Below are 23,951 nucleotides of genomic sequence, written 5' to 3' on the forward strand. Positions count from 1 at the left end.
GTATGTTTTGCAACCGCAACTTAAAGACATGGATTAAAAGGTCTATGTCGTTACGAGAATCGTGATTTCATCATTGGCATTTGAAAAAACTAACCAAACATATTCAGCTCGGATCTAGTGTCCCACTTCGTAGATCTTGTCTTGGTCAATTCTACACCGTAAGATTGTACCGTGTACAATATATTGTCTTAGACAGTTAGACATACAAAGTGGGACAACATATCTGAACTCAATCAACTCATATATATGATTGCTAAGAAATAAAGTACAAGATTAAGAAAATAATATAAATGAAGTATCATGTTTAACAAGTAACATTAAACCGAAAAGAATTCAGTTAAATAAATTAACACAATGAACTATGAGAATAGCACAAGATGATGCAATTCAATGACACAACATGACAGTTAAACCCTAACCTCCTAACCATGTGACAATAAACAAATCAAATGAGGTGTCAAACTATGAACAATTGAACAATATGAGAACATAAATAATGACTAAATGCACGAAATAAAGAAAATGTAAACGTTGAGGATCAGAACGTACTGCTGCTTTCACTTGCGGAGATTGAAGGAACCTCGGTTTTGACAGTGTGGGACCCGCCACCTCGGTTACTGATGTCGAGCCCCTGGAAGCGGTTCAGTTGATCCTGGTGCATTGTTTCATTGGAGGCTGCAAGAAATGGGTGGTGGTGGTGGTGGTATTTTTGTGTGTCGGGCTGGTGTTGGTTTGTGAATAGGTTCGGTTGGTTATAGGGGACGTGGTGCATGCCTAAATTGTACGTGTCTGAACAGCTTGCTATTTCACCGGTTGCAACTCGTAGCCTTTCAACTTCTTGCTTCAGGGCCTCATTTAGAGCTGTGTTTTTAAATTAATACATATAATATGGTTAGTTGTAAAATGTTATAATTAAGATTTAGCAAAATGATTTTCTGACAATCAAGTTTTTCTTGTCAAATAAATCACCTAATCTCATTAAAATTGGGATAATTTCATATATCCCCGCAAAACTTGGTATAATATCATATTTGGCCTACTAAAGATCATGTTATCAAATATACCCATTTTCAAATTTAAGACATTTATACCCTTGACTTAGAACTTTCACTGGGATACGTGAGTTAGTATAAAAAAAATCCAAAAAAAAGATCTTTAATAGAAAAAACCGAACCGTACCTGAAAAGGCTGAACTTAAACAAAAAACTGATGGCATAGCTTTAAACTCTGAGCTTTCAGTTCAGTTTTGCATGTAGTTAAAACCGAAATAACATAAGCGTATTTGTGGATTTCACTTTTATTTTGAATTTGAAGAAATTTATAGGAATTAAATAAATCGTGTTACCCCAATATTTTAGTCCACATGTATAACAACAATTAACTATTAGGCCTTATGCCCAAATTCATTATTTTTGGCCTTTTTCGGACCAAAAATTTCAAACCCAAATAGTAAAACCAAAACCGAACCCAAACCTAAAATCAAAATCAAAAGCTTTTCAACAACTTAAAACCGAATTCTTCGTTTGAGCCTAAAACCAGCCCATGGACACGTAAAGAGAGAGATGGGTATAATGGTAATATTGTAAACTTAGAGAAATGGATAAACATGGAATTTTAAGTACTTTGAATGGGTATTTACCGATATTAATTTTTTTGGTTGGATGAACATGATATTATACAAGTTTTCAACGACATATACGAAATTGTCCTGTAAAAATTCATCTTGGGATGAAAAGTAAATATTATTATTTTCGGAAGCTTACCATCATGTAACTGAGCTTGTTGTTCCATAGCTTGTAACCGTAGCTTAAGCTCCGTGTTTTCAGAAGACAGGCCAGTTGTATCCCTCTGTAAAAAAACGAGAATATAAAACCATCAGCTTACATATCTAAAGGAGTGTGCTAAAAATGTTGCATCATAATTAGAGGTCAAGTGGGTAATTTTTTGATACCGGTCAAAAGGGGTCGTGTCTGATTGACCCAAAAACTTTTGTCCATTTTTTATAAAGAGTTATTGTGTCACTTACGATTACAAAAAACAATTTATTAGAATATAAATTAAACATTTAAATCACTTTCAATTTAACTAACTATTTTTATATACCGATTTGACCTGCTAGAGAAAAATGAGAACCCAGATGATTCATAAGCAAATAAGTCAAAATTACCGACTTTGGTGTTTTACAATTATGATCTCGTTTCCATAAACAAAGTACTTGAAAAATAAAGTATGTTTTCATAAAACAAACTACATATGTATGAAATCAATAACCTGAAACAAAGTCAGTTGTGCTGAAAGAGTGGTTGCTTCTGTTTGCAAGGTTTGAACTTTTCTCTCAAGCTCGGATATATAACGCGCCTTCCTCTCTTTTGAACGAGCAGCAGATTGTCGATTGGCCAAAATCCTGTACGCTACAAAGCATAAGATAGTCTGGAACTCCCAAAGCCAACTTATTGTATATTTCTCTTAAATAATTGGTCTGCTATACCCTATTATTTCATAGAAAACCACTTACTCTGTAGTGATCTTTTCAGGATCATTATTGTGGGTCTCTATTCATAATGATAATATCTTGTTAAGGAAAGAGTCTTTCCTCAACAATTGTTGGCGAACTAAAGATGGAGAGCCTAAAGCATGCTAGGTTTCAAAAACAAAAATAACATTTTCTACATCAAATTTGTTTCAAAGAAAGAATCAGAGTCGTTAAAAAATGTAGATCAAATCTAAGTATCGTAACCTTGATCAAGTTTTCACCGGTTTTCTTTAATGCTGGTTCTACCTAATCCCAGTGTTGTTGAACTCGCTTAGCACTAGTCGGGCATTAGGGTACTGACTAGCAATTAATCGGAATTAATCTGATTGAATTTTTTATATGTAAGTTTTCAAAAATTATATAGCGCGCGTGTGTAGTTTTCAAAATTATATGCATTCACACATATAATTTTTGAAAAGTTACATATAGAAGTTCACATAATTACTTCAAAGTTCACATAGTATAGTTGATACATAAATAATTAAAGTTTAACATAGCGAATCAATAAGAAAACGAAGGTCTGATTGCCTTTTAAAAAAATAACAGTAATTAAAAAAAAGGGTTCGCTTTTGACCGAGGTTGACCAACTACCGGTTAATGTCACCGGTTAGCTGAAATTTAGTTAGTAACTCAACGATTACCTACTAGTAGCTGACTATTTCAGAGTTTTACAACACTACCAGATATTCAGATCCCATTGGTTAGTAGGATATTGGTGGGCCCCACGATCCTCTCGTCAACCAAAAGGCTAAGTATCCCGGAGATCTTAAATCTAGATGCCGTGGACCTTTTGAATAGGGTTCAGAAAGTTGTGCATAGTAACGTATCGGCCCATAAGAATCGAAACTTTGTTTTTAGCAGGATTGGGTTTGCTACAGGGCGGCCTAACAAGCTAACCAAGTAAGGCTAGGGCTTTAGGCCCCCAAAATTTTGAGGCCTCGTTTTTAAAAATAAAAAAATAAAAAAAATTAATAGACATTTAATATTGTTTCTACTTCAAATCTGTTCACATTCCTTTGTTTATTGTAACGGTAACCCTCCTATCTTGCAGCCTGTAGCACACTGGTTCGAGACTCATTGGCAGCATCACATTTTCTGTTTTTTATGAGATTTTACCAAGGCCCAAAATATTTTTGTCCTAACTTCATTATATTTCTTTTCTAGCGATGATCATTATATCTGTTTTCCAATGCCCTACTCATGTAGTTTTTTATTGTTTAATTTTCTTATTAGCATATGCAATATAAAGGGACTTTTTTTTTCTGTTACACAATTACAATTGTATATTAGACAATTTTGTATTAAGTTTACTTTATTTTTAGAGGCAAATTACTTATACGTTGTAGTTGGGTGCAAAAAGATAGGTTTGGATTATGTTTTATAGTTAACGGATCAAATAGGTTAAATGGTCAAATAATTAAATAATTTCATAACTGTTAATTGAATAAATACAATGCAAAAGGGCCTCATATTTTTACTCAGCTTTAGGCCTCCTAAATGGTTGGGCCGCCACTGGTTTGCTATCCAAAAGGGGGTTGCGGCGCAGCTTGTTGCCCGCTTGCCTGCCACTTCATTGTAAATCGTTTGGATGTTTCTATGATATTCTATTGGTCGTTATGTAATAAATTAAAAATAGTCATCATGTAATTAACTACTCTAGCATAGTGCAAAAACGCAAAATTACAAAAAAGTATGTAACTATCAAGTATGATCTACAATTCTCTATCAATTATACGCATATCCGAACTCTAAAACATAAGATCTATTTAACCACTAGAATTGCAAATGATCTAATCCTAATCACCTTCCTACATCTCAAATCTAACAATTAACAACCGAAACCGCATAATTCATTACCTCTTGGCTCGTTTCGGATCGATCGTCCACAATTCCGCAAGCTTATCCGGCGCCATTGCCTTCTTCGCCTCAATAGCCTCACCAAATATCCCTGGACTATCAACCGAATTACTATGCCTATGCCTAGGCCTCACATTACTCTTCTCACCTCCATTCTCATTATCCTTACTATCATTATTATTATTATTACTATTAACATTATTATTATTAATATTATTATTATCAGCACCGGCATTGGCGATCTGACCGAGCTTATCCATATCCATATACGTACAAAACAGATCGTCTTCAGATCCGAGTTCTTCGAAGCTTCCAGACGGCGCGTCGAACGTGTCTGAGACCAGATCTAGGTCGTCCGGCAGACGGTAGTTGACTTCGGAGTGTGCTCGCCGGTGGCCGTGAGATGATCGGAACGGAAACGGTGCAGTGGCCATTGGATTTGGATTAGGGTTTGATGGATTTTGCATTTGGAATTGAGTTGAGCAAGATGCAGTGTATGTGTGTTCGTTATCTGTATTTATTGTTGTGTGTGTTAACTGTTTTATGGATGGAGTGTATGTGTATGAATCTCGTGGACTTTTGGGTCAACTAGTTATCCCCTTGAGATTAGAATATAGTCGGGTCCGGTTTTATGGGCGTGTATATCTGTAAACGAACCGAACTTTCATGAACAATTTGACGTAAAGTTTTTTTATGTTTGTTTATTTAATAAACAAACTAACATGGATAGACAATTTGTTCGTGTGCTTATGATTGTTATGCTTAAATTATATGTATGTAAATTTGAAAAATTGAATATAATAATTTTCCTTCATATATACACATACACATGTGAGAGGTATATACGCAAAGCAGCGAGGAACACTGACTTTGGTAATCAATCACATAGCATATTATTTTTTTGAAATAAAAAAAAATATAGCAATATCATACTTAAATTAAAGAGAAAAAACTTATCATATTTGTCATATAATTTAATAATGATAACAACAACAATAGCGTATGATTTTTCTTTACCATTTTTTATACTTCAAACTATGCATATTTTGCGCTTTTTTTTTTCCTTCTTCATTGAAGTGGATTTGTGAACGCTGCTTTGGATATGGTTTTGATAAATTGTGCATAGGCAGGATGGTCGACTCTTGGTCTGACCGTGACATCGACCATGGTCTTTCTATTTGCTTTTGTTCCCATAAGGTTGAGTCGCCAATGGAGGTAATTAAATGCACACTCATCTGCAGTATTGATGATAGTCCTCATTTGCATACTTGCATGGTTTCGTGTGTGCAACTAAGACATAATAATCACAATATACTCACGGTGGGCCTAATCATCGATCGTGAGATATATATTTTTACTCATTTGGTTGATAAAGGACTTGGGAAGAGAACATATGACTATAGAGTTATCATTAGGTGTTATTTAGCTTATATGCAACATTCTTATCTATAATAAAATATACAATCATACACTAACGATTTTATTATATTTATAAATGTTAATGTTAATTATATACAATTATACATGTATTTAAAGTAACTATTCATTTAACTACAACTTGGGCTGGATTCAAGAACAAAGTGGGCCTAATTTGAAAATTTGGTGGGCCAGAATGGGCTAGCCATTTTCAGGTTTAGTTCTTCCCGAATTTGAAAATTTTGTGGCTTGTGTTGGTGGAAGTGTGGAACCACAAGGCCAGACTTGGTTCATAAAGCCTGGAGGAAGGCATCGATCACTAATGGCCGGTTTTCGTCTTTAGGCGATTTGTGCTAAGTGGCAACCACGGAGACATTGTTTCACGAATTATAGTGTGACTCGGGTCAAAACAAGTTTATCCGTTCAAAACATTTTTTTCTCTTGTATTTTTGAAAAATTAATATAAAACAAACTTAAAACTTATTTCAAATTACTTCTTTATAAGTTAAATATATACACATTTTCTTTTTAACTTCTCAATGTATTTGTAAAAGTTGACAACTTGGCATTGAAGCCCAAGGCCCTCTAAAAAACATTCTATAAACCAAATCATTAATTGGTTGTCGTGAAAAAGCCCATGTATAAAAGATCCATAAAGACCTAACAAATCCCTCATAGTTGCCTCAAACCTTTTTCTTAAACGCACCCGTGCATATGTTCTATGTAAATAATCTTGACTATTCTTGGATGGCTTTGATTAGAATTTATGGTAGAATTGCATCTTCAAATTATGTAGACTACATTTGTGAGCTTAAACATAAGTTTTTTGCCATCTATGTTTTTCGTTAGGACGTATGGCTTGAATTTCTGATATTATATGAACCTAACAAAAACTTTATGCCTTACTCTAGATCAACCTGGTGGCTATGCAGGCGTTTAGCTTAATAAATCTTATTCGTGATTTGTACCCTTTAAGTTTTATGAATCAAAATCTTACATCGTTGAGACAAGGTGTTAAATTTAGCAAATCGATTTCTCCACGAACCAGCGTGTCATATAGGTGAAAGATAGTAACTAAATTTGTACCTTTTAAGTTTTATGGATAAAAAAATAGTTGACTCTAATGATAACAATGAATAAACACAGTTACATCACCTCATAAACTTTACAATATTGTTTAGAGGTTAGACGGTAATTCAATATAAGATTAAACTTAAAAGTATTATAAGAAACTTTGAAAAGCTAGACCATTAAGTTAATAAAATTTAAATATTAAACTATTATTGATATTGAATGATAAAGGCTTCAAAAGCCAAACCATAACATGGATAATCAACAAATTTTTAGTAAATACTTATTTTGAATTTTAATTTTCATTATCAATATTCACTAAATAAGTATTTGACATCTTGACGGCCGCCATTTATGAACAGAACATCAAATGCGAATTTGTTGACCTCACCAAAATGAAAATGGACTAATAATACATTGCCATTGTAGAAATTAATGACAAGTTAAGATCTTTGTGTAAAACAAGCGTGTGAAAAATAATTCCCAAGTGTATTATGCACTTGAATTAAATTCGTTTTTTTTTTGTCATTGTATTAGGCCGGGGTGTGTGTATGCGGGATATCCCACTTTGCATGAAGGTTTTGGACGGGGTCCCTTGCGATACTACCACGTCACACATCATGGTTTTATCCCATTACATCCTCTCCATCCCGCAGCTTGGCTTTTTGCCGCTTCTTTATATTAACACCACTATTCCACTTCAAACATCTAAATCTTCATCTCTCTCTTCAACGTCACCCATGCCGCGCCACCTTCTTATATCGTGTCACTCCCACACCCACCAGTCTTAAGGAAACGGCATTCTTGCTTTAGTGGGATGGAAAGATGGTGAGGGAGAAAAATAGGTCACCGCCCGGTTCAATCCCTCTGGAATACAACATTTAGCTGTTAAATAAAAATAAAAAAAAACCCTTTAAAATATGTAGTATGTAGTAATCAATATTTAAATTAAATTATAAAATACGTATTTATCTAACAAACCTTTTTAGCTTCTAAAACTTCCTCAACCCATACCACCTTCACGTATATAAATAACCTCAAACACTCAACTGACCAATTATTCAGCCCATCACTTCTCCGTCAACAAATTCCGTCAAATACTTAATGACGTCGTTGGGTCTCCGTCACGGAACAATCACCGATTCCGTGATCAGCCGTTATCTCAATAACCGTTCGTACCGTGTTTCCGGATTCACACCTCTCGCCGGAAACGGAAAACTTCCTAACCGTAAAATTTTCACGGCCGTTAACGCGTGTGATTCCGGTTATCGTTCTGATTTGGCTTTAATTGATAATAATAACAATAATAATTATAATAATAATAGTAAGCGTGACGATCGTACCTCAATTGAGATCCCTAGGGTTTCCGATACGTTCGACGAGTGGATGCATAAATCCGTAACAGACATCGTCAAAAACCTAACGCAAACACCGTTATTAGTTCAGATCTACGCCGACGGAGAGGTGAAGACGAACAAAGCCTCGCCGGAGAACGGCTGGAAGAGCACGCCGTCGCTTGAAGGAGTCATTCTCGTGGAAGAACTCACCGGAGACACTGATACGGAATATTCCGGCGAGATTTCCGGCGAAGAGGACGGAGTTAGGGCTTTTGGAGTGTTGGTACAGGGGAAAGTGAAAGGAAAGGATGATGATGATGATGATGATGATAAGTGTAGGAGTAGTTGTTATATGTTGAAGACTTGTAGTGTGAGTGGTGGAGGATTAGGGTTTATGTGCAGCAGCACGCATTTTTGCTTGATGAAGGTTCAGAGCTTTCATGAGAATGTGTTTTCGCAGTTTAGTGATTGTTGGTTGGTACAGTGAGAGGTTGGAAAGGTGGTGGTGATAAAGTGTAAATTGTGAATAGTTATGGATGTAGTTGGTGATGATGATGATTCAAGTTATTGGTGGGTTAATGAAATTAATTAAAATTAGTTGATTGGGAGTACAGTTGGTATCGGGTTACTGGTTTAGTTTGTTCTGATATTAGACATTATTAGTTCGTAATATTGTTGTAAAAATTGCGCATATGCGTCGAGTACTCAACGAGTAATTCCCGAATAATCCCTGCCTAGGTTGATTTCTCGGTGAGCCATTTTCGAGTACTCTTCGACTCCCCAGTTGGCCGACCAGGGTCAGCTTAGCGACTTTTGCGACCTTGATCCGTATCATATTAAATTTTTGTGGGTTGTTTGTGTAAATTAATGGAACTTAAAAGTTACCAAATAAAAAGGTTGAATTTTTGAAGTTAATTGTGTAACGAATTGAAATTTGAGAGGTGGACAATGTAAAAAGTTTTACACGGAAGATGACCTTTATTTAACAGTACGAGGGTGATAATTAAGGTTTTGGATCTTGGTTTCATGTTCAAAACATGACTTAATAGAGTTTCACAGAGGCGACTTTCCTCCTTGATGGTGTTTGTGCACCTGAACCGTTAAAAACTATTATGGATAGTTGACAACTCTTCTCTGATTGAATCCGAGTAGTTTCATACGTTGTTAGAAAAGAAAAAAGTTTTGGCATGCATTTCACGACTAATATTTTAATATTGATTATATTTATAATTATAATTTGGTGGTTATTGTTTTTGATTTAATGAATGTGTATTAGTCTAAATAAATTATCAACACATACAAGTTTATATGATGATAGCTAAAGAATTTGTACAAAAGGGCATATGATTGTTGAGAGATTGTAAGTTTAAGAAAACTATGTGAAACTAACACGATGATAAAGGTTTATTAAGTGTGTCGCTTTTTGGTTCACGTAACATCTTTGATGAACATGTCGTGTTTCATTTGTACTAAATTTAATCACAATCGACCAGTCAAGTGTCAACCTCAAAACCGGCTTAACACCCAAAATGGATATAGAAAACCGAGTTATCTTATCTCTTATCTTTCTTGTCTTATTATGTAAAGTGGGGTCCATCAGTTCGATCATCGGAGCAGTCATCGAAGGCTTTGCTTATGATTGTTGATGCCAAGGGACAAATCTTTTAGCGATATTGTGAAAAAAAAGTGGATAATCCGGTCCTTGGCCTTGAGATCAAAACTGAAATTTGAAATTGTTTTAGTTTGTTAAGCTTTTGTGTTCTTTAGATGTTAATAAACTTTGAACCAATCTACAAATCTAACAGGTCAAACCACGAAATGCAATGCTAACCTAAACACAACCCTTTATGATCGCTTCAGGTCTGCATAGAAGGCTACAGTGGGTTCATGAGAGTGTTAAGTTGTCACCATCTTGCAGACTTAAATTCAATCTAAAGGTGCTCAATTCTACCAGCTCAATAAACGCGTTGGTTTTAGATGTATGACACCATTTGTAGAAGAATATTTTTAATGTTTTTTGTATGTTGCTATTATGCAGACAAATAGTCACTAGAACATAGCCAAACATTAGAGCAGGCTAGACAATTGTTTTGGATTAACTTGGGTCATGATTTTTGTTTTTACATATTAATGCCTAATAGTCGATTAAAATGGGCTAAAGATAAAGAGCAGCACCAAATATGTGTATAGAATATAGACAGTTTGACTGCTTATTAGGGCCAAACCTACATATATTATATGTTACTGAATGCTGCCGTGCATATTTATTATATTCTTAAACGGCTAAAGGAGGATTGGAGTGGACAGTTGTTCAAGAGTCGAGTCAGGGTGGTTTCAAGCTCGGGTTTGAAATTAAACGGGGAAACTCAACTAAGGCTCTAGCTCAATTTTGAAGTTAAACGAGATTAAGATCGAGCCAACGAGCCGAGCTATGATCGAGCCGAGCCAAGGTCAATTTGGCTCGGTTACAAAAATGAGCCAACTCAGCTCAGGATGTTTCAAATCAAGTTTGTTTAGCCAGTTTTATTCGAGCTTTTATCGAACGAGCCACAAGCCCGAGCTTCGAGTCTCGAACTTTTTGAACAACCTCAAATTATGTGGACTCAATATCTATCAATGCATGGCTACTACGCGCTGCAACATGCACCCGTACGTGTCACAAACAAAATAACCCCACGCCTCAACGCGCGGTCTAAAAAACTTGTTATATAAAAATGAAATGAAAATTATATTTTATTAAAATTATTAATAGATAATCTAAATCTTCAAAAACAAACAACCGTGAAACACGCACTTCAAAAGCGAGTGAATTATGCAAATTTCGACAGTTAGATGGTGTTTGGATTCCTTATTTTACCTCCTTAGGCTATATGTAGTGGAGGGGCTACAAAACGGGGCGTTATGCGCCATGTGACGTCCAGTCAGCAAAGGATGCGTCCAATATATACATATCACCCACACACATACTAATATAATAATATTAAAAACAAAACATAACCAGGCGATAAATACCCCCCGCCCTTGTCGCCTCTTTTTTCGCTCACGAGGGCGGCGTTCTCGCCCTTTTTTGCCGCCCAGTACATATGGCCTTAAAACTTTTCAATAAGTTAATCTATATTATATATAAAGCATGAGTGAGTGACTCTTAAATTTTAAAAGATACAAAATTTGTTGCTTTTAGTACAAACTATAATGCATAATTTTGTCTTTTGATAATTTTGTCCTTTATCAAAAAGATAATCATTTTGCGGTTATTTTTAATTTATTCAAAGACAATTAAAAGTTTGTTCCTTTAACTTTAATCTTATTTTGTTAATTTATATGATAGTTATATATGTATCCCTTATTTTAAACCAACTACCCCGACGGCGTTTAAGCGTTTATAACTTTCCACACGCTAATAATTTCTTAAAAACATTATAGCATAATAACAAGTATTTTATTCTCTTTAATTTGAGTATGGTATTGCTATACTTTTTTCATTTTAAAAACTTAACGTGTTGCGTGATTACCTGTCACACCCAGACTTAGAGCCTAGGCGTGTGACCACAAGTTGGTACCTGTTTTGTAAATATATCAGAGTTTATTGGTTAATTTTAGCGGAAGACTTTAGGTTTGAATATAATATTAATTTACATTGAAAATTTACTCGGGAATTAAATACCCGAGTATTAGTTTACGAAAGTTATGTTTCATATTACAAGGATTTATAGTTATCAAAAACGGAGCCATCTTGTACGCGCTTCTATCTTCAATAATACTCAAATCCTTGTTAACACTACTTATGCATAATTACTTGCAATGGGTTAGAAAAATACGTCAGCTATATGCTGGTGAACACGTATGACTCAATAAAATATTTTGAATGACAATTACAATACAAATGTAGTTTTCTTGACAATCTCAGCGGAAGCATTTCTACTTCCGGTATATGTACCATTGCCCTACACACACAACGGTATTCCCCGAGCCAAACGGCCCTAAACTGAGAACTGGTCATGATCGTTTAAGCTCGCGGCTTCATTGCCTTTGATTGATTGATTGAGCTTTAACAGTTATGTTTGGATCCAGACACATGCGTATTCGGTCTGAGTTGATTTTTTTCTCTACTTTGTATTATAACGTTTTAGAGATCACATAATCTCATGTAAACATTGACTGACTCGTTAAGACAAACACCCGTTCATCTTATCGAGTATAAATATGTTTTGACTGATTGAAAAGATTAACGTATTCATGTTATAAAGGTTTGAACGTATTCACCTGTACCGTCGGTGTTGTAAACCTTGACTGATCGATTGATTGATTGTGAATGATATTAACCTATACACAATTGGTTGTATACATACTTGAATGATGTTTTGATTAAGTTATGACTGCTAAGCTTAACCTTGAAATCGTTTATCTTTGATTGTGAATGAAAAAACTTGTTTTATGTGACGTTTGATATAGCATGCTTTGGCCTAACAGGATCTATCACGTTGGTAAGTTTCTCCAGGTAAGTAAACGGGTCCCTCGGTTGATTGGGATTTATGCGAATTAGTTTTCCTTAGGCAAGAAACTTACTACTAGTGGTACCACCCTTCCAGTTACTACATGCCCGTCAAAATATCTCTTTTGTTTAACATTACTTCATCATGGAATAACGTTAATGAAAACATGACTGTGAATGATTTGTAAAATACGATCAAGGTTAGAGGCCATAACCTCGATTGATAGTCTAAGCTATAATTCAAATAACTTAAACATAACTCCTACCTTAATTCGGATACTTAGATTGATAATAAGAAAAAGGCGGGATCTTGATCTACTTGCTTAAGTGATTGCTACTTGATTATAACTTCGTTTCTTGCACGAATTACGAGAAAATGGCACGTCGGCTTTTTATGACAACGGGGCACGCCTAACGAGGTTGTGTGTGTAAATGGAGGTGTGATGGGATGAGGAGAGCTCAATACCCGTCACCCCCTTTTATCGGCTGATTCTGGACCCCGTCGCGGCATGCGATAGGTTCCTTGGGACCGGTCGCATACCGCGGCGCCGCAATATTGCGCCGCCTTATGCGGTGGTGACACGTAGCCTGTCATATTGCGCCACGTGTTGACACGGTGCTAGACACGTATCCGGTGACTCATCAAGCCCGTCGCGCTACGCGATGGGTTGAGTGTTACCCCGTCGCGTACCGCGATGAGACAACATTTTCAGAATTTACACTTTTGGTCCCTATACTTTCTAGCTTAAATTAAAGAGGGTAAAAGACACGGTGTTACATTACCATTAAAACCGGAAAACGAATCGGGCGGGTTTAGCCGTTCGAGTCATGGGTCTAAAAGGTTAAGGTTGGAATGAGTCGATCAAAAAAGGTTAATTTGGTTTGGGTCGGGACGGGTTTGGGTTGAAAGGGACCATTTTGTTAATTTACGTTTCATAACGAGTTTCGGGTTAGAACAATGTCAAGCCATTACGAATTTCGGGTTAGAACAGTGTTAAGTGGAACGAGTTGCGGGTCATGACGAGTTCAATGTAGCGTTACATGCGCACCAACACCTGATTGCATGCGTACAATCATTGTGTGACGTGCTTACTAATACCGATTAGGATTCCAATGCCGCAATACGAGCATACTATCGTCGAGTTACGCGTGCGTTATTTTGAAGTCACGCAAATACGAAAACGGTAACACCGATTACGCACCCGATATCATGTTTGCATCGCGCGGGCACACAACTAGTAAGTTATATAAGGGTAACTTATGGAACATTTCCTCTCACAATATAAACAATCCCAAATATTTTATTAGTTTTAAAAAAGTTAATAAATTATAACTTGTTTCAAAATAAGAAATCCCAAATACCCCTTTACTCTCCCTACAAAAAGAAACAAAATATCTTTCGTTCCCACACAGTCACAAACCAACCATAGCCATCAGCCATGGCAATCAGCATCTACGACCACTCACTCCCGGACATGACACACAACCTATACGACGTGACATTCTACCACCACACCATCTCCACCATCGTCACCAACACTCCGTCCTACGTGGACGCCTGGATCGCGGACGTGGAGCGCACCAACCACCACCACTCCCTCATCGTCGGCCTCGACGTCGAGTGGCGCCCCAACCAAAGCCGCAACATCGAGAACCCCGTGGCCACACTCCAACTATGCGCCGGCCATCGTTGCCTCATTTTCCAAATCCTCCACTCCGATTTCGTCCCACAGTCCCTCAAACACTTCCTCGAGAACCCAAACTACACATTCACAGGCGTCGGGATCGAAAGCGATGTCGAGAAGCTGACGGAGGATTACAATCTTGTGGTGGCCAATATGGTGGATGTACGGACGCTGGCGGCGGATGTGTATGGAGTGAGGGAGCTGAAGAACACTGGGATTAAGAGTTTGACGGAGCGGGTGCTTGGGAAGGAGGTGAATAAGCCCAAGGGGATTACGATGAGTCGATGGGATAATCAGTGGCTCACTCTGCCGCAGGTACAGTATGCTTGTATTGATGCCTTTTTGAGTTTTGAGATTGGTAGGGTTTTGATTTCCGGGAATCGTTAATGGATTCGAGTTTGTGAAATTAGGGTTTGTGATCTTGGTTTGACTGTTTAATATCTGGAATTGGATTGTGAATTGTGGTGATGATTGTTTAATGATTTAGGGATTTGTGTTTGATTGTGAAGATTGGAATTGTGCTAAATTGATTATTGTTTTTTTTTTTTTTTTTTAATTTATGGCTGAACAATTATTTGTTCTTGGGAGTGAAGCATAAGGTCAACATCGGTCACCTTCCTATGATTTGCCATTAGACCATACGTACTGGGCGGCAAAGAAGGGCAACAAAGGGGGCGAGAACACCGCCCCCGTGAGCGACAAAAGGGGCGAAAAGGGCGGGGGGCGATGGGTATTTGTCGTCGGGTTATGTTTTGTTTTTAATATTATCATATTAGTATGTATGTGGGTGATATATATACATACAATACCATTACATCCCTAAAACAAAAACTCACCATTTGCTGACTGGGCACCACATGACGCTAAACGCCTCATTTTGTAGCCCCTCCACTACACAGTCTTATTGACAGTGTTGCAAAAATCCCGAGTAGGCAACGATTAATCGCTAGTCTCCACTTCACTGATTAATTTTGGGCTAGTCGGCTAATTAATCGGTCAACGGTCAAATCCGGCCAAAATCGATGGTTTTCGGCGAGATTCTGACCAAAATCAGCGGTTTTCAGCGAGTCTAGCAAAAAACGGCGGTTTCCGACAAGATTTTCATCCAATTTCCGGCCATAATATGTGTGTGTATATATAAAACTGAAAATTACATATAAAAATGTGTGTGTATGTATAAAACTGAAAATTACATATAAAAATGTGTGTGTGTGCAATAAGGTTGTGCGTTGTGGAAGAACGCACCGGGTGTAACCACCATTCTTGTTTACTAGTTAATTACAACCACTAAAACAGTAACAATGTGTATAGCATTATTGCAAAATCTCTTTCATGAACAAGTTAACAAAATCTATTCTTTTTGCCATACAATTAGCAAAATTACAAGACTAAAACAAACACAAAATTCAGCATCTTAATGTCACAACTCACAAATAAACTAAACTGGTAACTAATGTCACAATAACTCCTAGTATGCACCAAAATGCAAACTATAATTTCACAAAACTGTTACAAATGACTACCAAACATCAACAAAACCATCAGAAAGACGGTAAATTTTCCATCGACTGCAAAAAGTTAGATGTCGAGTAGATCGCTGCTGCAGCAGCTTGTACAGCAAAATCTTTGTACACGCTCGGTTCCGCTTTCGAATTTCTGCATATCATCATAAACAAAATCAGATTTTGACAATGTTAACATCATAATAGTACTTTCAAAATTACATTTTTGCCCTTGTAACAAGTTAACGTTGAAGGAAAACCATTACCTGAAACCGTGTTCAGGATGAAACTGTAAGAGACCATTTTCACAATGCGTCAACATTTCGTTCACTTGGTTCAACGAGCTCTCCTATAATGTTAAAACAACGCGCAAAAGTTAAAATACTTGAAAATTTGAGAAAAGATCATGTAAATGTATATTTTGTTGTAATAAAATAAGAAATCAACTGACACACCAATTGTTTTTCTTCTTCAGAAAGTGCATTATCCATCTGATCAAAAAGGACACCCCATCTTGCTTTATGCAAGTCAACATTTCCATTATTTTCTTGATTAGAAACCAATTCTCTTGATACTAGTAATGGTAATTCTGTTCGGATTACAGCTTGAACTCTTTTTTTACTTCGTCTTAACGCTGTAAATAAATTAACAAGATAAAGAAGATGGTTTCAATCATTCAGATTATACGATATATATAATATTTACCTGCAAGACGGCCTTTGATGTCCTGATGAAGTAGATCTAACCATTGAGACGCGACACTTGCAGCTGCAAAAGAATATAACGAATACCCATAATGTGTCGAGATAATATTTACACGAGATTATCTTGAAAACTATACTGCCAATAATCTTGAAGAAAAATTCTTTTTATGATACTGAGAACTGATTATGACAGTCATTTAACTTTATTAGAAACCGTCCAAGATTACGAAAAATTTTGTTTTTTTTAATTACCTTCATCACATAAGCGCATTTTTAATTACCTTCATCACAGAACCCTTTAGACCAAAAGATGCATCAGTTGACAGGTTTTTTGTAGCAAGTTAAAATGAATATTTCGCAGCCCATATTGGGTTGACCAGAAATGGGTTTTTGAACACCCCTTTTAACATCTTCTATAAATGAGTAATGCGATAAAATCGATTAAAAACCTATACTTTTACAATATTAATCTAACTTTCACACCTTGGATGACTTTTAAGAGCTTTAACACATTCCTTTCAACAAAAGTTTTCGTTGTGACCTGTTTGACCCTTCATTGTTAAAAGCCAAAACATAACCCAGACTGACCCGTTTATAAACAACTTACCTCTAACCGAAAGTGAATTGACAGTTGAGATATTTCCCAACTCATCATTAGACAACGAGCTTGTATTCGATGTCACGGTTCCTGATGACGAAAGTTTCAATGCTAAATCATCTTTGCATTGCAAATTATTAACCAAACCATAATGACTCGGTTTAGCAACAACTTCTTTATCATTCACTATATCATCATCCTGCTTCTTTCCACCATGTTTGCTTTCACTTCCTGTAGACCTCACGAGATTTTCAATAATCGAATGAACCTGTTTTCGGTTTCTTACATGGTTTATAATCCCGGGATTCAACTCGTTTAACAGCCCACTTGGAGCTGCAACTTTTGCAAATCGGTCCACTTGCTCTTTCTTTGCAATTTCTATTTTTTTCTTAATTACTGAATCTTTTCCCCTTTTTCTCACACGCGGTTTTGGGATGTTTGGGACAGGTACGTCTCCATGAGAAGAAGATAAAAACCCGTTTCGTTTCATTTCTTTCCATACCCTCATTGAGTCCCGTTCGGGCCCCACATTAAACGTGCTTCCACATTCTGATAATGAATCGGGTCGTTTTACTTGATCAAAAACATCATGGTTCATAGAGCTTGAAATGTCTTCTGAGTTGAGATCGAATGCTAAACCTCTCGGTTTTACAATATTAATCTTTGATTGTGAAATTGTTTCATGAACACATGATGGACCGTCATCTTTAGCACTTAGATCAATTGTTGAAGCTGTGTTGTGTTTTATTTTCCCTGAACGAAGAACAAAACGACATTGGTGAATAATAATTTCTGCGTATCGAATAACTGAAAAACAAATATCTATAAAGAGAGATCACAAACTATCCTTATATTGAAACTAGAATAACTAACATGTAGACTTAAAGACAAAATGATAAATCAAATTATACTATAACAATTAGGAAATTTGGCTACATAGCCAACTTTTTTAAATTTCAATCCTTTTAATTATTTTAGTGTCACAATTAATTTAGAGCATAATTTGTTTTTCTTTTATAACTTTTAGACTATAATCTTTTAAGGTACATTTCAATGTAAGTTTCGTTCAAAAGAAAGTTGCACGTGATAATATATACTAGTCACCTAAGCATAGACGAACAAGTTACTAAATTTTTTTTATCTCCTATTTTACGTGAGCTTTTTTTATAGTTACAACTAGGTTATTCTTTTCTACGACAATGTTTTATGTTTCAGTCTAATTTTCGCTATTGATGTTTAAACTTCCGTGACACGTGTGTTAACAAGCCGCAACGTGCGTCCATGGTTCAACGTTTTGACGACTGTTTCTTGTACTGTTTAACATCCCCCGATAAATTCGGGTTCAAATCCAAAACCTCACAGCAAAAATGATCAAATTTTCACAAACAAAAAACATAAACAACCATCAAATCCAAACCCCACAAAAACCCCAAAATTCAAAATTTTTAAAACCCCAACTCAAAGATCTGAATAATTCACCTTCCGATCGAAAAACCGACTCCAAGTCTCTGATTTTCACTCTTTTTACTCCAATTTCTTCACTTTCTTCCAACACTCTCTTCTGCAAAAAAAAAAAACACCCAAATCATCAAACACCCAAATTGACACCAAAACAATCCAATCAACATCAAATTCATAACCAATACACAATAAAAATCAAACCTTTGATTCGGATCCTGGTGCAAAACCACGATCCATGGACAAGAGAACCCAAATTGAATATCTTTTCAATATTTAAAGATGGGTTTAGAATTAGGGTTCATGTGTTGAGAGTAAAGAGGCGGTAACTGGTGATTGTTATTATTATTAAAAATGGGTTTTTTTAGAAGTCAAGAATTTGATTTGAATTTGCAGAAAAGCGCGCTGACAGACGTTTCTCCCGTTATCATATTATTATTATTATTATTATGGGAAAGTTAACATGTACATAAAAAAATGTGTTGTCCGAAAGGGTGTTGCTAAACGTACTATTTTCTCTTTATTTTTACTAAACATACCCCTTACCTCATGTTTTACATTAATACATACAATTTAAAAATTTATGTTTATTATTTGTCGTTTTGTCATTTATTATTATCATTATTAATTAAAGAAAGTGTTTTTTATTATTTTAAGAGTTTTTCTTTTCCATTCTTTAGCGTTTTTTTATATTATAAAACATTTTTTTGTTTTCTAAATAACAAAAAAATTGTATACGTAAAAAACGTTTTTTAAAATTAAAATGAATAAAAACATTTTTTTCTACAAGTTTTTTAATATTTTTAGGGTGTGTTATTCTTTTTAAATAATTATAATAGATAACTTACTTTAAAAAAGAAACATATTTTTTTTCATCAATTAAAAAGTTTAAACAACATTTGACTTGATCAACAAGTTGGTTCTTTTCTTATATACATTAATTTCATGCTTTCGAACTTATCAAAAATTATTTAATTGATATTTTTGTCGGATGTGAGGCATATGATAAGATAAATATATACAAAATGTTTTATATTATTTATAAAGACATTATATCATTATTCTTTAAATATATTTTATAATGATAATGGATATTATTATTATTATTATTATTATAACAAAGAACAATAAACACAAAAGGAGAAAATAAAAGAAAAATAAAAGATAAAATTATAGTATTGATATTTTAAAGGGAGAGTTGAAATAACTAAAAAATATTAGAGGTGGTAATATGTTAAATAAAATTGTTAAAGTAAATGAAAGTCTAGGGGAGAAGGTATGACAAGTACACAAGGGGGTACATTTAGCCTAACTCTATAATTATATTACGTGACAATTATACAACACTATGTTGTATATATATTTACACTTTTTTTCGAAAGTCTATGAGGTAGGACCGGGTGGTCACCCGATCTCATCCCGACAACCTGATAGACCTGAATTTGTTTTCTTTAAATATATGTATTTTTAATGTTTAAACTCATTAGTCAACTAACTTTGGGCACAGATTTTTTCGTCTTCGGTCCAAATTTTTTTAGTGATTCTCAAAAACGACTCTGCTTAATTCACATAGTTAACATGTTAATTTAGTTTGTATTTGATTCAAACTTTTGTTATTATATTATTGTTATTGTTATCTTTATTGTTATCATTGGATTTTACATTTGTAATATGATATGATATTTCATGTGTCATCATGTGTTTGTGTTGGTACTATTTGAAATTTCTGGGACCACATGTGAATAAATTAAAAAATAAATATTAAAGAGTGAAATAAATTAATTGTTGGTAATTTAAATGTTACATTAATGATTATATCACTTTTATTAATTGTGTAATAAAAAATTTATGAATGGTCAAAGATAGTATGGTTAATACTTTGAAGAAGATTGTTTATATTCATTATAAATTTATAATTAATCATAAATAATGTTTTACTATTAATAATTCTTTAAGACGACAAATGTTTAAGATCATCAGAATAAGATTTATCGATCCAAAAACTTTGACGTGGACGAGCATTACGATGTCTAGTCAATGGTCAAAGAGTTGATTGTGAGATGAGAATGAGGAAGAAGTAACACCTTAGGCTGAGGGGTGTGGGGGGCGTGAGAGGGGGCGTGAGTGGGGGCGTCAGCCAATAATATTGTGACGTGTGGCAGAGAGAGAAACTTGATAAGATGGGTGTTGGTAGTGGTGATAGCGCCCCGGGCCATGGTGTGGAGGGGCGCGAGAGGGGGCGCGAGCGGTTTATTTTTTTATTTTTTTATAAATGTATTAAAAAAACGTATTATTAAAAAAACAAGAAATTATTTAAAGAAACACACATTAATTAAAAAAACACATTAATATATAAAAAAAATTAAAGTACAAAGTTAGGAGACGGTTGTATGTTGGATGGTTGAAAGCCGGATGGTTGTTGCGACCCCGAATAAAACATCGGTTGGTCCGGTGCCGACCATAAATCGTCGTAACTGTAATCTGATTCTAGGTTTGGGTACCAATTTCCAGCCATGTTTTTAAAAAAAGGTTTGGAAGATGGGGTGATTTCGGGTTTTGGGTGTGGTATGTGATATTGGTTTTGGGTGTGGTATGTGAGAATGGTTTTGGGTGTGGATATATGTGATATATATTGTGATATATATAGAGGAAATTAAAATTTTTTTTTTTATTCACATTTAAGCCTCCAACGGCTCTTTCACCATTCCCCAAGCACCCTCACGCGCAACAGCTCCCGCGAGCCCCCTGGCGCCTGCATCGTTTTCCGCTCTCGCGCCCCTCTCGCGCCCCTATCGCGCCTCGGTGGTGTGGTGCTCGCGCCCCGGGGCGCGATCGTCTGGCCTCTTGCGCCCTTCCTAGCGCTCCACACCCCTCAGCCTTATATAAGTATTCGTCTTATGAATTTTTTACATATATATAGAAAACTTTTGAACATAACGGAATATAATGCATTCTATAATGAATTTTTTGAATAAATACCAGACATATATTTAATGAAAAATATTTAAAGTTTCAAATATTTTCAGCACAAAAGTAGATAATGGTGTAAATGTTGTAATTGTTTTATCATTATTAATAGATAATGTAAGGTGTACATTAAAATTAATTACAATACCAATTTTTTTTCACCTTATGCCTCTTATGATACTTTAACGTCAGCATTTGCTAAGTAACATCAACACCTTTACTATCACACAATAAGAGGTGGGACAATTACAATATTGATACTAAATAAATAATAAAACATGTGACGTAATATTTATAAAAAACAATTATTATTTTCGTTAGTCATTGATAATACATTTTTGTTAAAAGTCTTAAATTCTAATGGGGTTGTAATGTTTATTCATTTTACTACGAATTTTAATTTATTTTCTTTAGATTTAAAATTTGTCGAAGGAATTGAACTTGAAATTGATATATGAAAGAAAGTGAAATTGTAATTTAAACAAATTGAAATCTATTTAGGGATTCTTGAATTTAAGTGACAAAGCAATTGAAATCCCTATCGTTGCGACGAGTAGATTTATCGTTGATTACGCCGCACACCCCCGCACACCCCATCAGTTACCTCACCACTCCTAGACAACGTTAAACATGTGGTAATTCATGACGGAGGACACGATGAAGACGATTGATGGTCGAGACATTCAAGGTGGTGAATGTGACGTGGTCGACGATGACAATGGCTAGAGGGGTGGGCGGCTTTCAATGAGTGGTCAAATATTTCATTATCATTGTTACATTCTTTCACGTTTTAAAAGGATTTTGAATTTCAAAAATTTAAGTATTTTTTAAATTAGTTATTTAATATTCAGTTTATTTGTCAACCGGACACAAACAACTCTAATTCCATAAATATTGCACAACAAATATATAAACAAATGAATATAAATTCAGCTTCACCGAATTCTGCGAACCAAGCGTGCCATTGTTATTTTAAGTTTTGTTTTCAATCAAGCACCCTTTGAGGATTTAACAAATTGGTGAATGTGAAATTATGCTATTTCAAAAATCAAACACACCTTGTAGTTTTAGTTTCAAATTTATAAGATTAGCTATAAGTTTTGGTTTATCTCCAATGTTAACCAAAATAATTAACTTTTTACTCATATTTAGCATCCTTAAAAGGCATGAATTCTATTAATAGTATGATTTAGAACCAAACAACACATCAGCATTAGATTAAAAAAAACCATAGTCATCAATAGTGTGTTCAAACTTCAAATTCAAATTTTGGAGGGTTTAGTGAATGGGCCCAACATTCGAATATTCCCTCATTTTAACGGGACTCATGATTTCAAATAGCAAAAGGTGCAAAATAGCCATTATAGGTTAAACATTTCATCATGGTTAAGAAGTATGATTCATTATAACCATTCAAAATCAACGAGTTATTGTAAATATTAAGAACCAATCACTTTTTCAATCACTTTTTAACTGTAATTAAAATGCATATATATGTAAACATATATTTATATATATGGACGAGTTAATGTACAAAGGGCCTTTACCCTATAAAGTGTATGAAGTCGCTTGAGAGCGACACGTGGTGCGTGAGTGATGCATAAGTCATAACGTCATCTGCGTGATGATTACGTACAATAACACATGATGCAACTTATATACATAATTACAAAATCTATACAGATAATTACGTAACTTGTGTGATAATTACTATCACGTTATACGCACGCGTACGTAACACATCGACTTTGATACAAACTTATTGTATAATGTATAGCAACACTATATTCAAAATAAGAAAGAATAAAAAAAGAATAATGCTGCATCTTATGGTGTATTTTTTTATCGAGCAAATGGTATAGAAAAGTTATTAAAGGTTGGTTGTACCTATTTGACCCTTCCAAGCCATTTTAGGAGAAAAATTGATTTATTTTCTCATCCATAATCTAAACCATTTATGTATTAACCTTTGCGTCCCAAAATCATTCTTACACTTTATAAGTTAAAATGGGCAAACCCTTTGTATTTAAATATTTTCATATAAATATAGATATGATATGTATGTATTGCGACATTCCTATGTAACTAACAAATGAGCCTGAACTTTGTATCTCCGTTGTACTACACAATAATATAGTATAGCATTGTGTTGTATGGTATACCCTTACGTCATATGACGATGACAAATGCGAGACATACGAAAAATGTCTTAATCTTTCACATTAATTTATGAATGAGCATGACATTTTTATGTGTTAGAACATATTTCCTTAATAACAACATGCAAGTATGCAACATGCTAACTAAAAGTTATTTCACACATATTATACC

General features: G+C 34.9%; 3 protein-coding genes across 3 annotated transcripts; 1 reads left to right on the plus strand and 2 right to left on the minus strand.

Annotated features, from left to right (window-relative positions):
- Positions 1-261: 261 nt before the first annotated feature.
- Positions 262-4,941, minus strand: LOC143627753 (transcription factor RF2b-like). Its single transcript, XM_077097509.1, has 4 exons — positions 4,391-4,941; positions 2,272-2,404; positions 1,764-1,848; positions 262-861 (listed from the first exon to the last, which is right to left on the minus strand). Exons 1-4 carry the CDS (start codon positions 4,855-4,857, stop codon positions 539-541), a joined length of 1,008 nt encoding a protein of 335 aa, XP_076953624.1. The 5' UTR covers positions 4,858-4,941; the 3' UTR covers positions 262-538.
- A 9,191-nt stretch (positions 4,942-14,132) lies between these two features.
- Positions 14,133-14,778, plus strand: LOC143625312 (3'-5' exonuclease-like). Its single transcript, XM_077095682.1, has one exon. The coding sequence runs from the start codon at positions 14,146-14,148 to the stop codon at positions 14,776-14,778; it is 633 nt and encodes a 210-aa protein (XP_076951797.1). The 5' UTR covers positions 14,133-14,145.
- Positions 14,779-15,724: 946 nt separating this feature from the next.
- LOC143627726 (uncharacterized) lies at positions 15,725-19,085 on the minus strand. Its single transcript, XM_077097489.1, has 7 exons — positions 18,858-19,085; positions 18,675-18,756; positions 17,205-17,948; positions 16,599-16,661; positions 16,349-16,527; positions 16,160-16,242; positions 15,725-16,047 (listed from the first exon to the last, which is right to left on the minus strand). Exons 1-7 carry the CDS (start codon positions 18,891-18,893, stop codon positions 15,933-15,935), a joined length of 1,302 nt encoding a protein of 433 aa, XP_076953604.1. The 5' UTR covers positions 18,894-19,085; the 3' UTR covers positions 15,725-15,932.
- Between the last annotated feature and the right edge of the window lie 4,866 nt (positions 19,086-23,951).

The sequence above is a fragment of the Bidens hawaiensis genome, unplaced genomic scaffold (assembly GCF_021521415.1).
Source record: "Bidens hawaiensis isolate Kalapana, Puna unplaced genomic scaffold, B.hawaiensis_p1.1 tig00000458_1, whole genome shotgun sequence".
In the NCBI taxonomy this organism is placed as follows: Eukaryota; Viridiplantae; Streptophyta; class Magnoliopsida; order Asterales; family Asteraceae; genus Bidens; species Bidens hawaiensis.

Bases quoted from the DNA above. Each gene is read 5' to 3' on its own strand.
- LOC143627753 (XM_077097509.1), bottom strand. From the start codon at position 4,857: ATGCAAAATCCATCAAACCCTAATCCAAATCCAATGGCCACTGCACCG. The intron at 2,405-4,390 runs GTAATGAATTAT...TGTAGCGTACAG, and splicing joins GATCCGAAACGAGCCAAGAG to GATTTTGGCCAATCGACAAT. The intron at 862-1,763 runs GTAAGCTTCCGA...TTAAAAACACAG, and splicing joins ACAAGCTCAGTTACATGATG to CTCTAAATGAGGCCCTGAAG.
- LOC143625312 (XM_077095682.1), top strand. From the start codon at position 14,146: ATGGCAATCAGCATCTACGACCACTCACTCCCGGACATGACACACAAC.
- LOC143627726 (XM_077097489.1), bottom strand. From the start codon at position 18,893: ATGGATCGTGGTTTTGCACCAGGATCCGAATCAAAG. The intron at 16,662-17,204 runs GTAAGTTGTTTA...ATTCTTTTGCAG, and splicing joins CAATTCACTTTCGGTTAGAG to CTGCAAGTGTCGCGTCTCAA. The intron at 16,048-16,159 runs GTAATGGTTTTC...GATGATATGCAG, and splicing joins CATCCTGAACACGGTTTCAG to AAATTCGAAAGCGGAACCGA.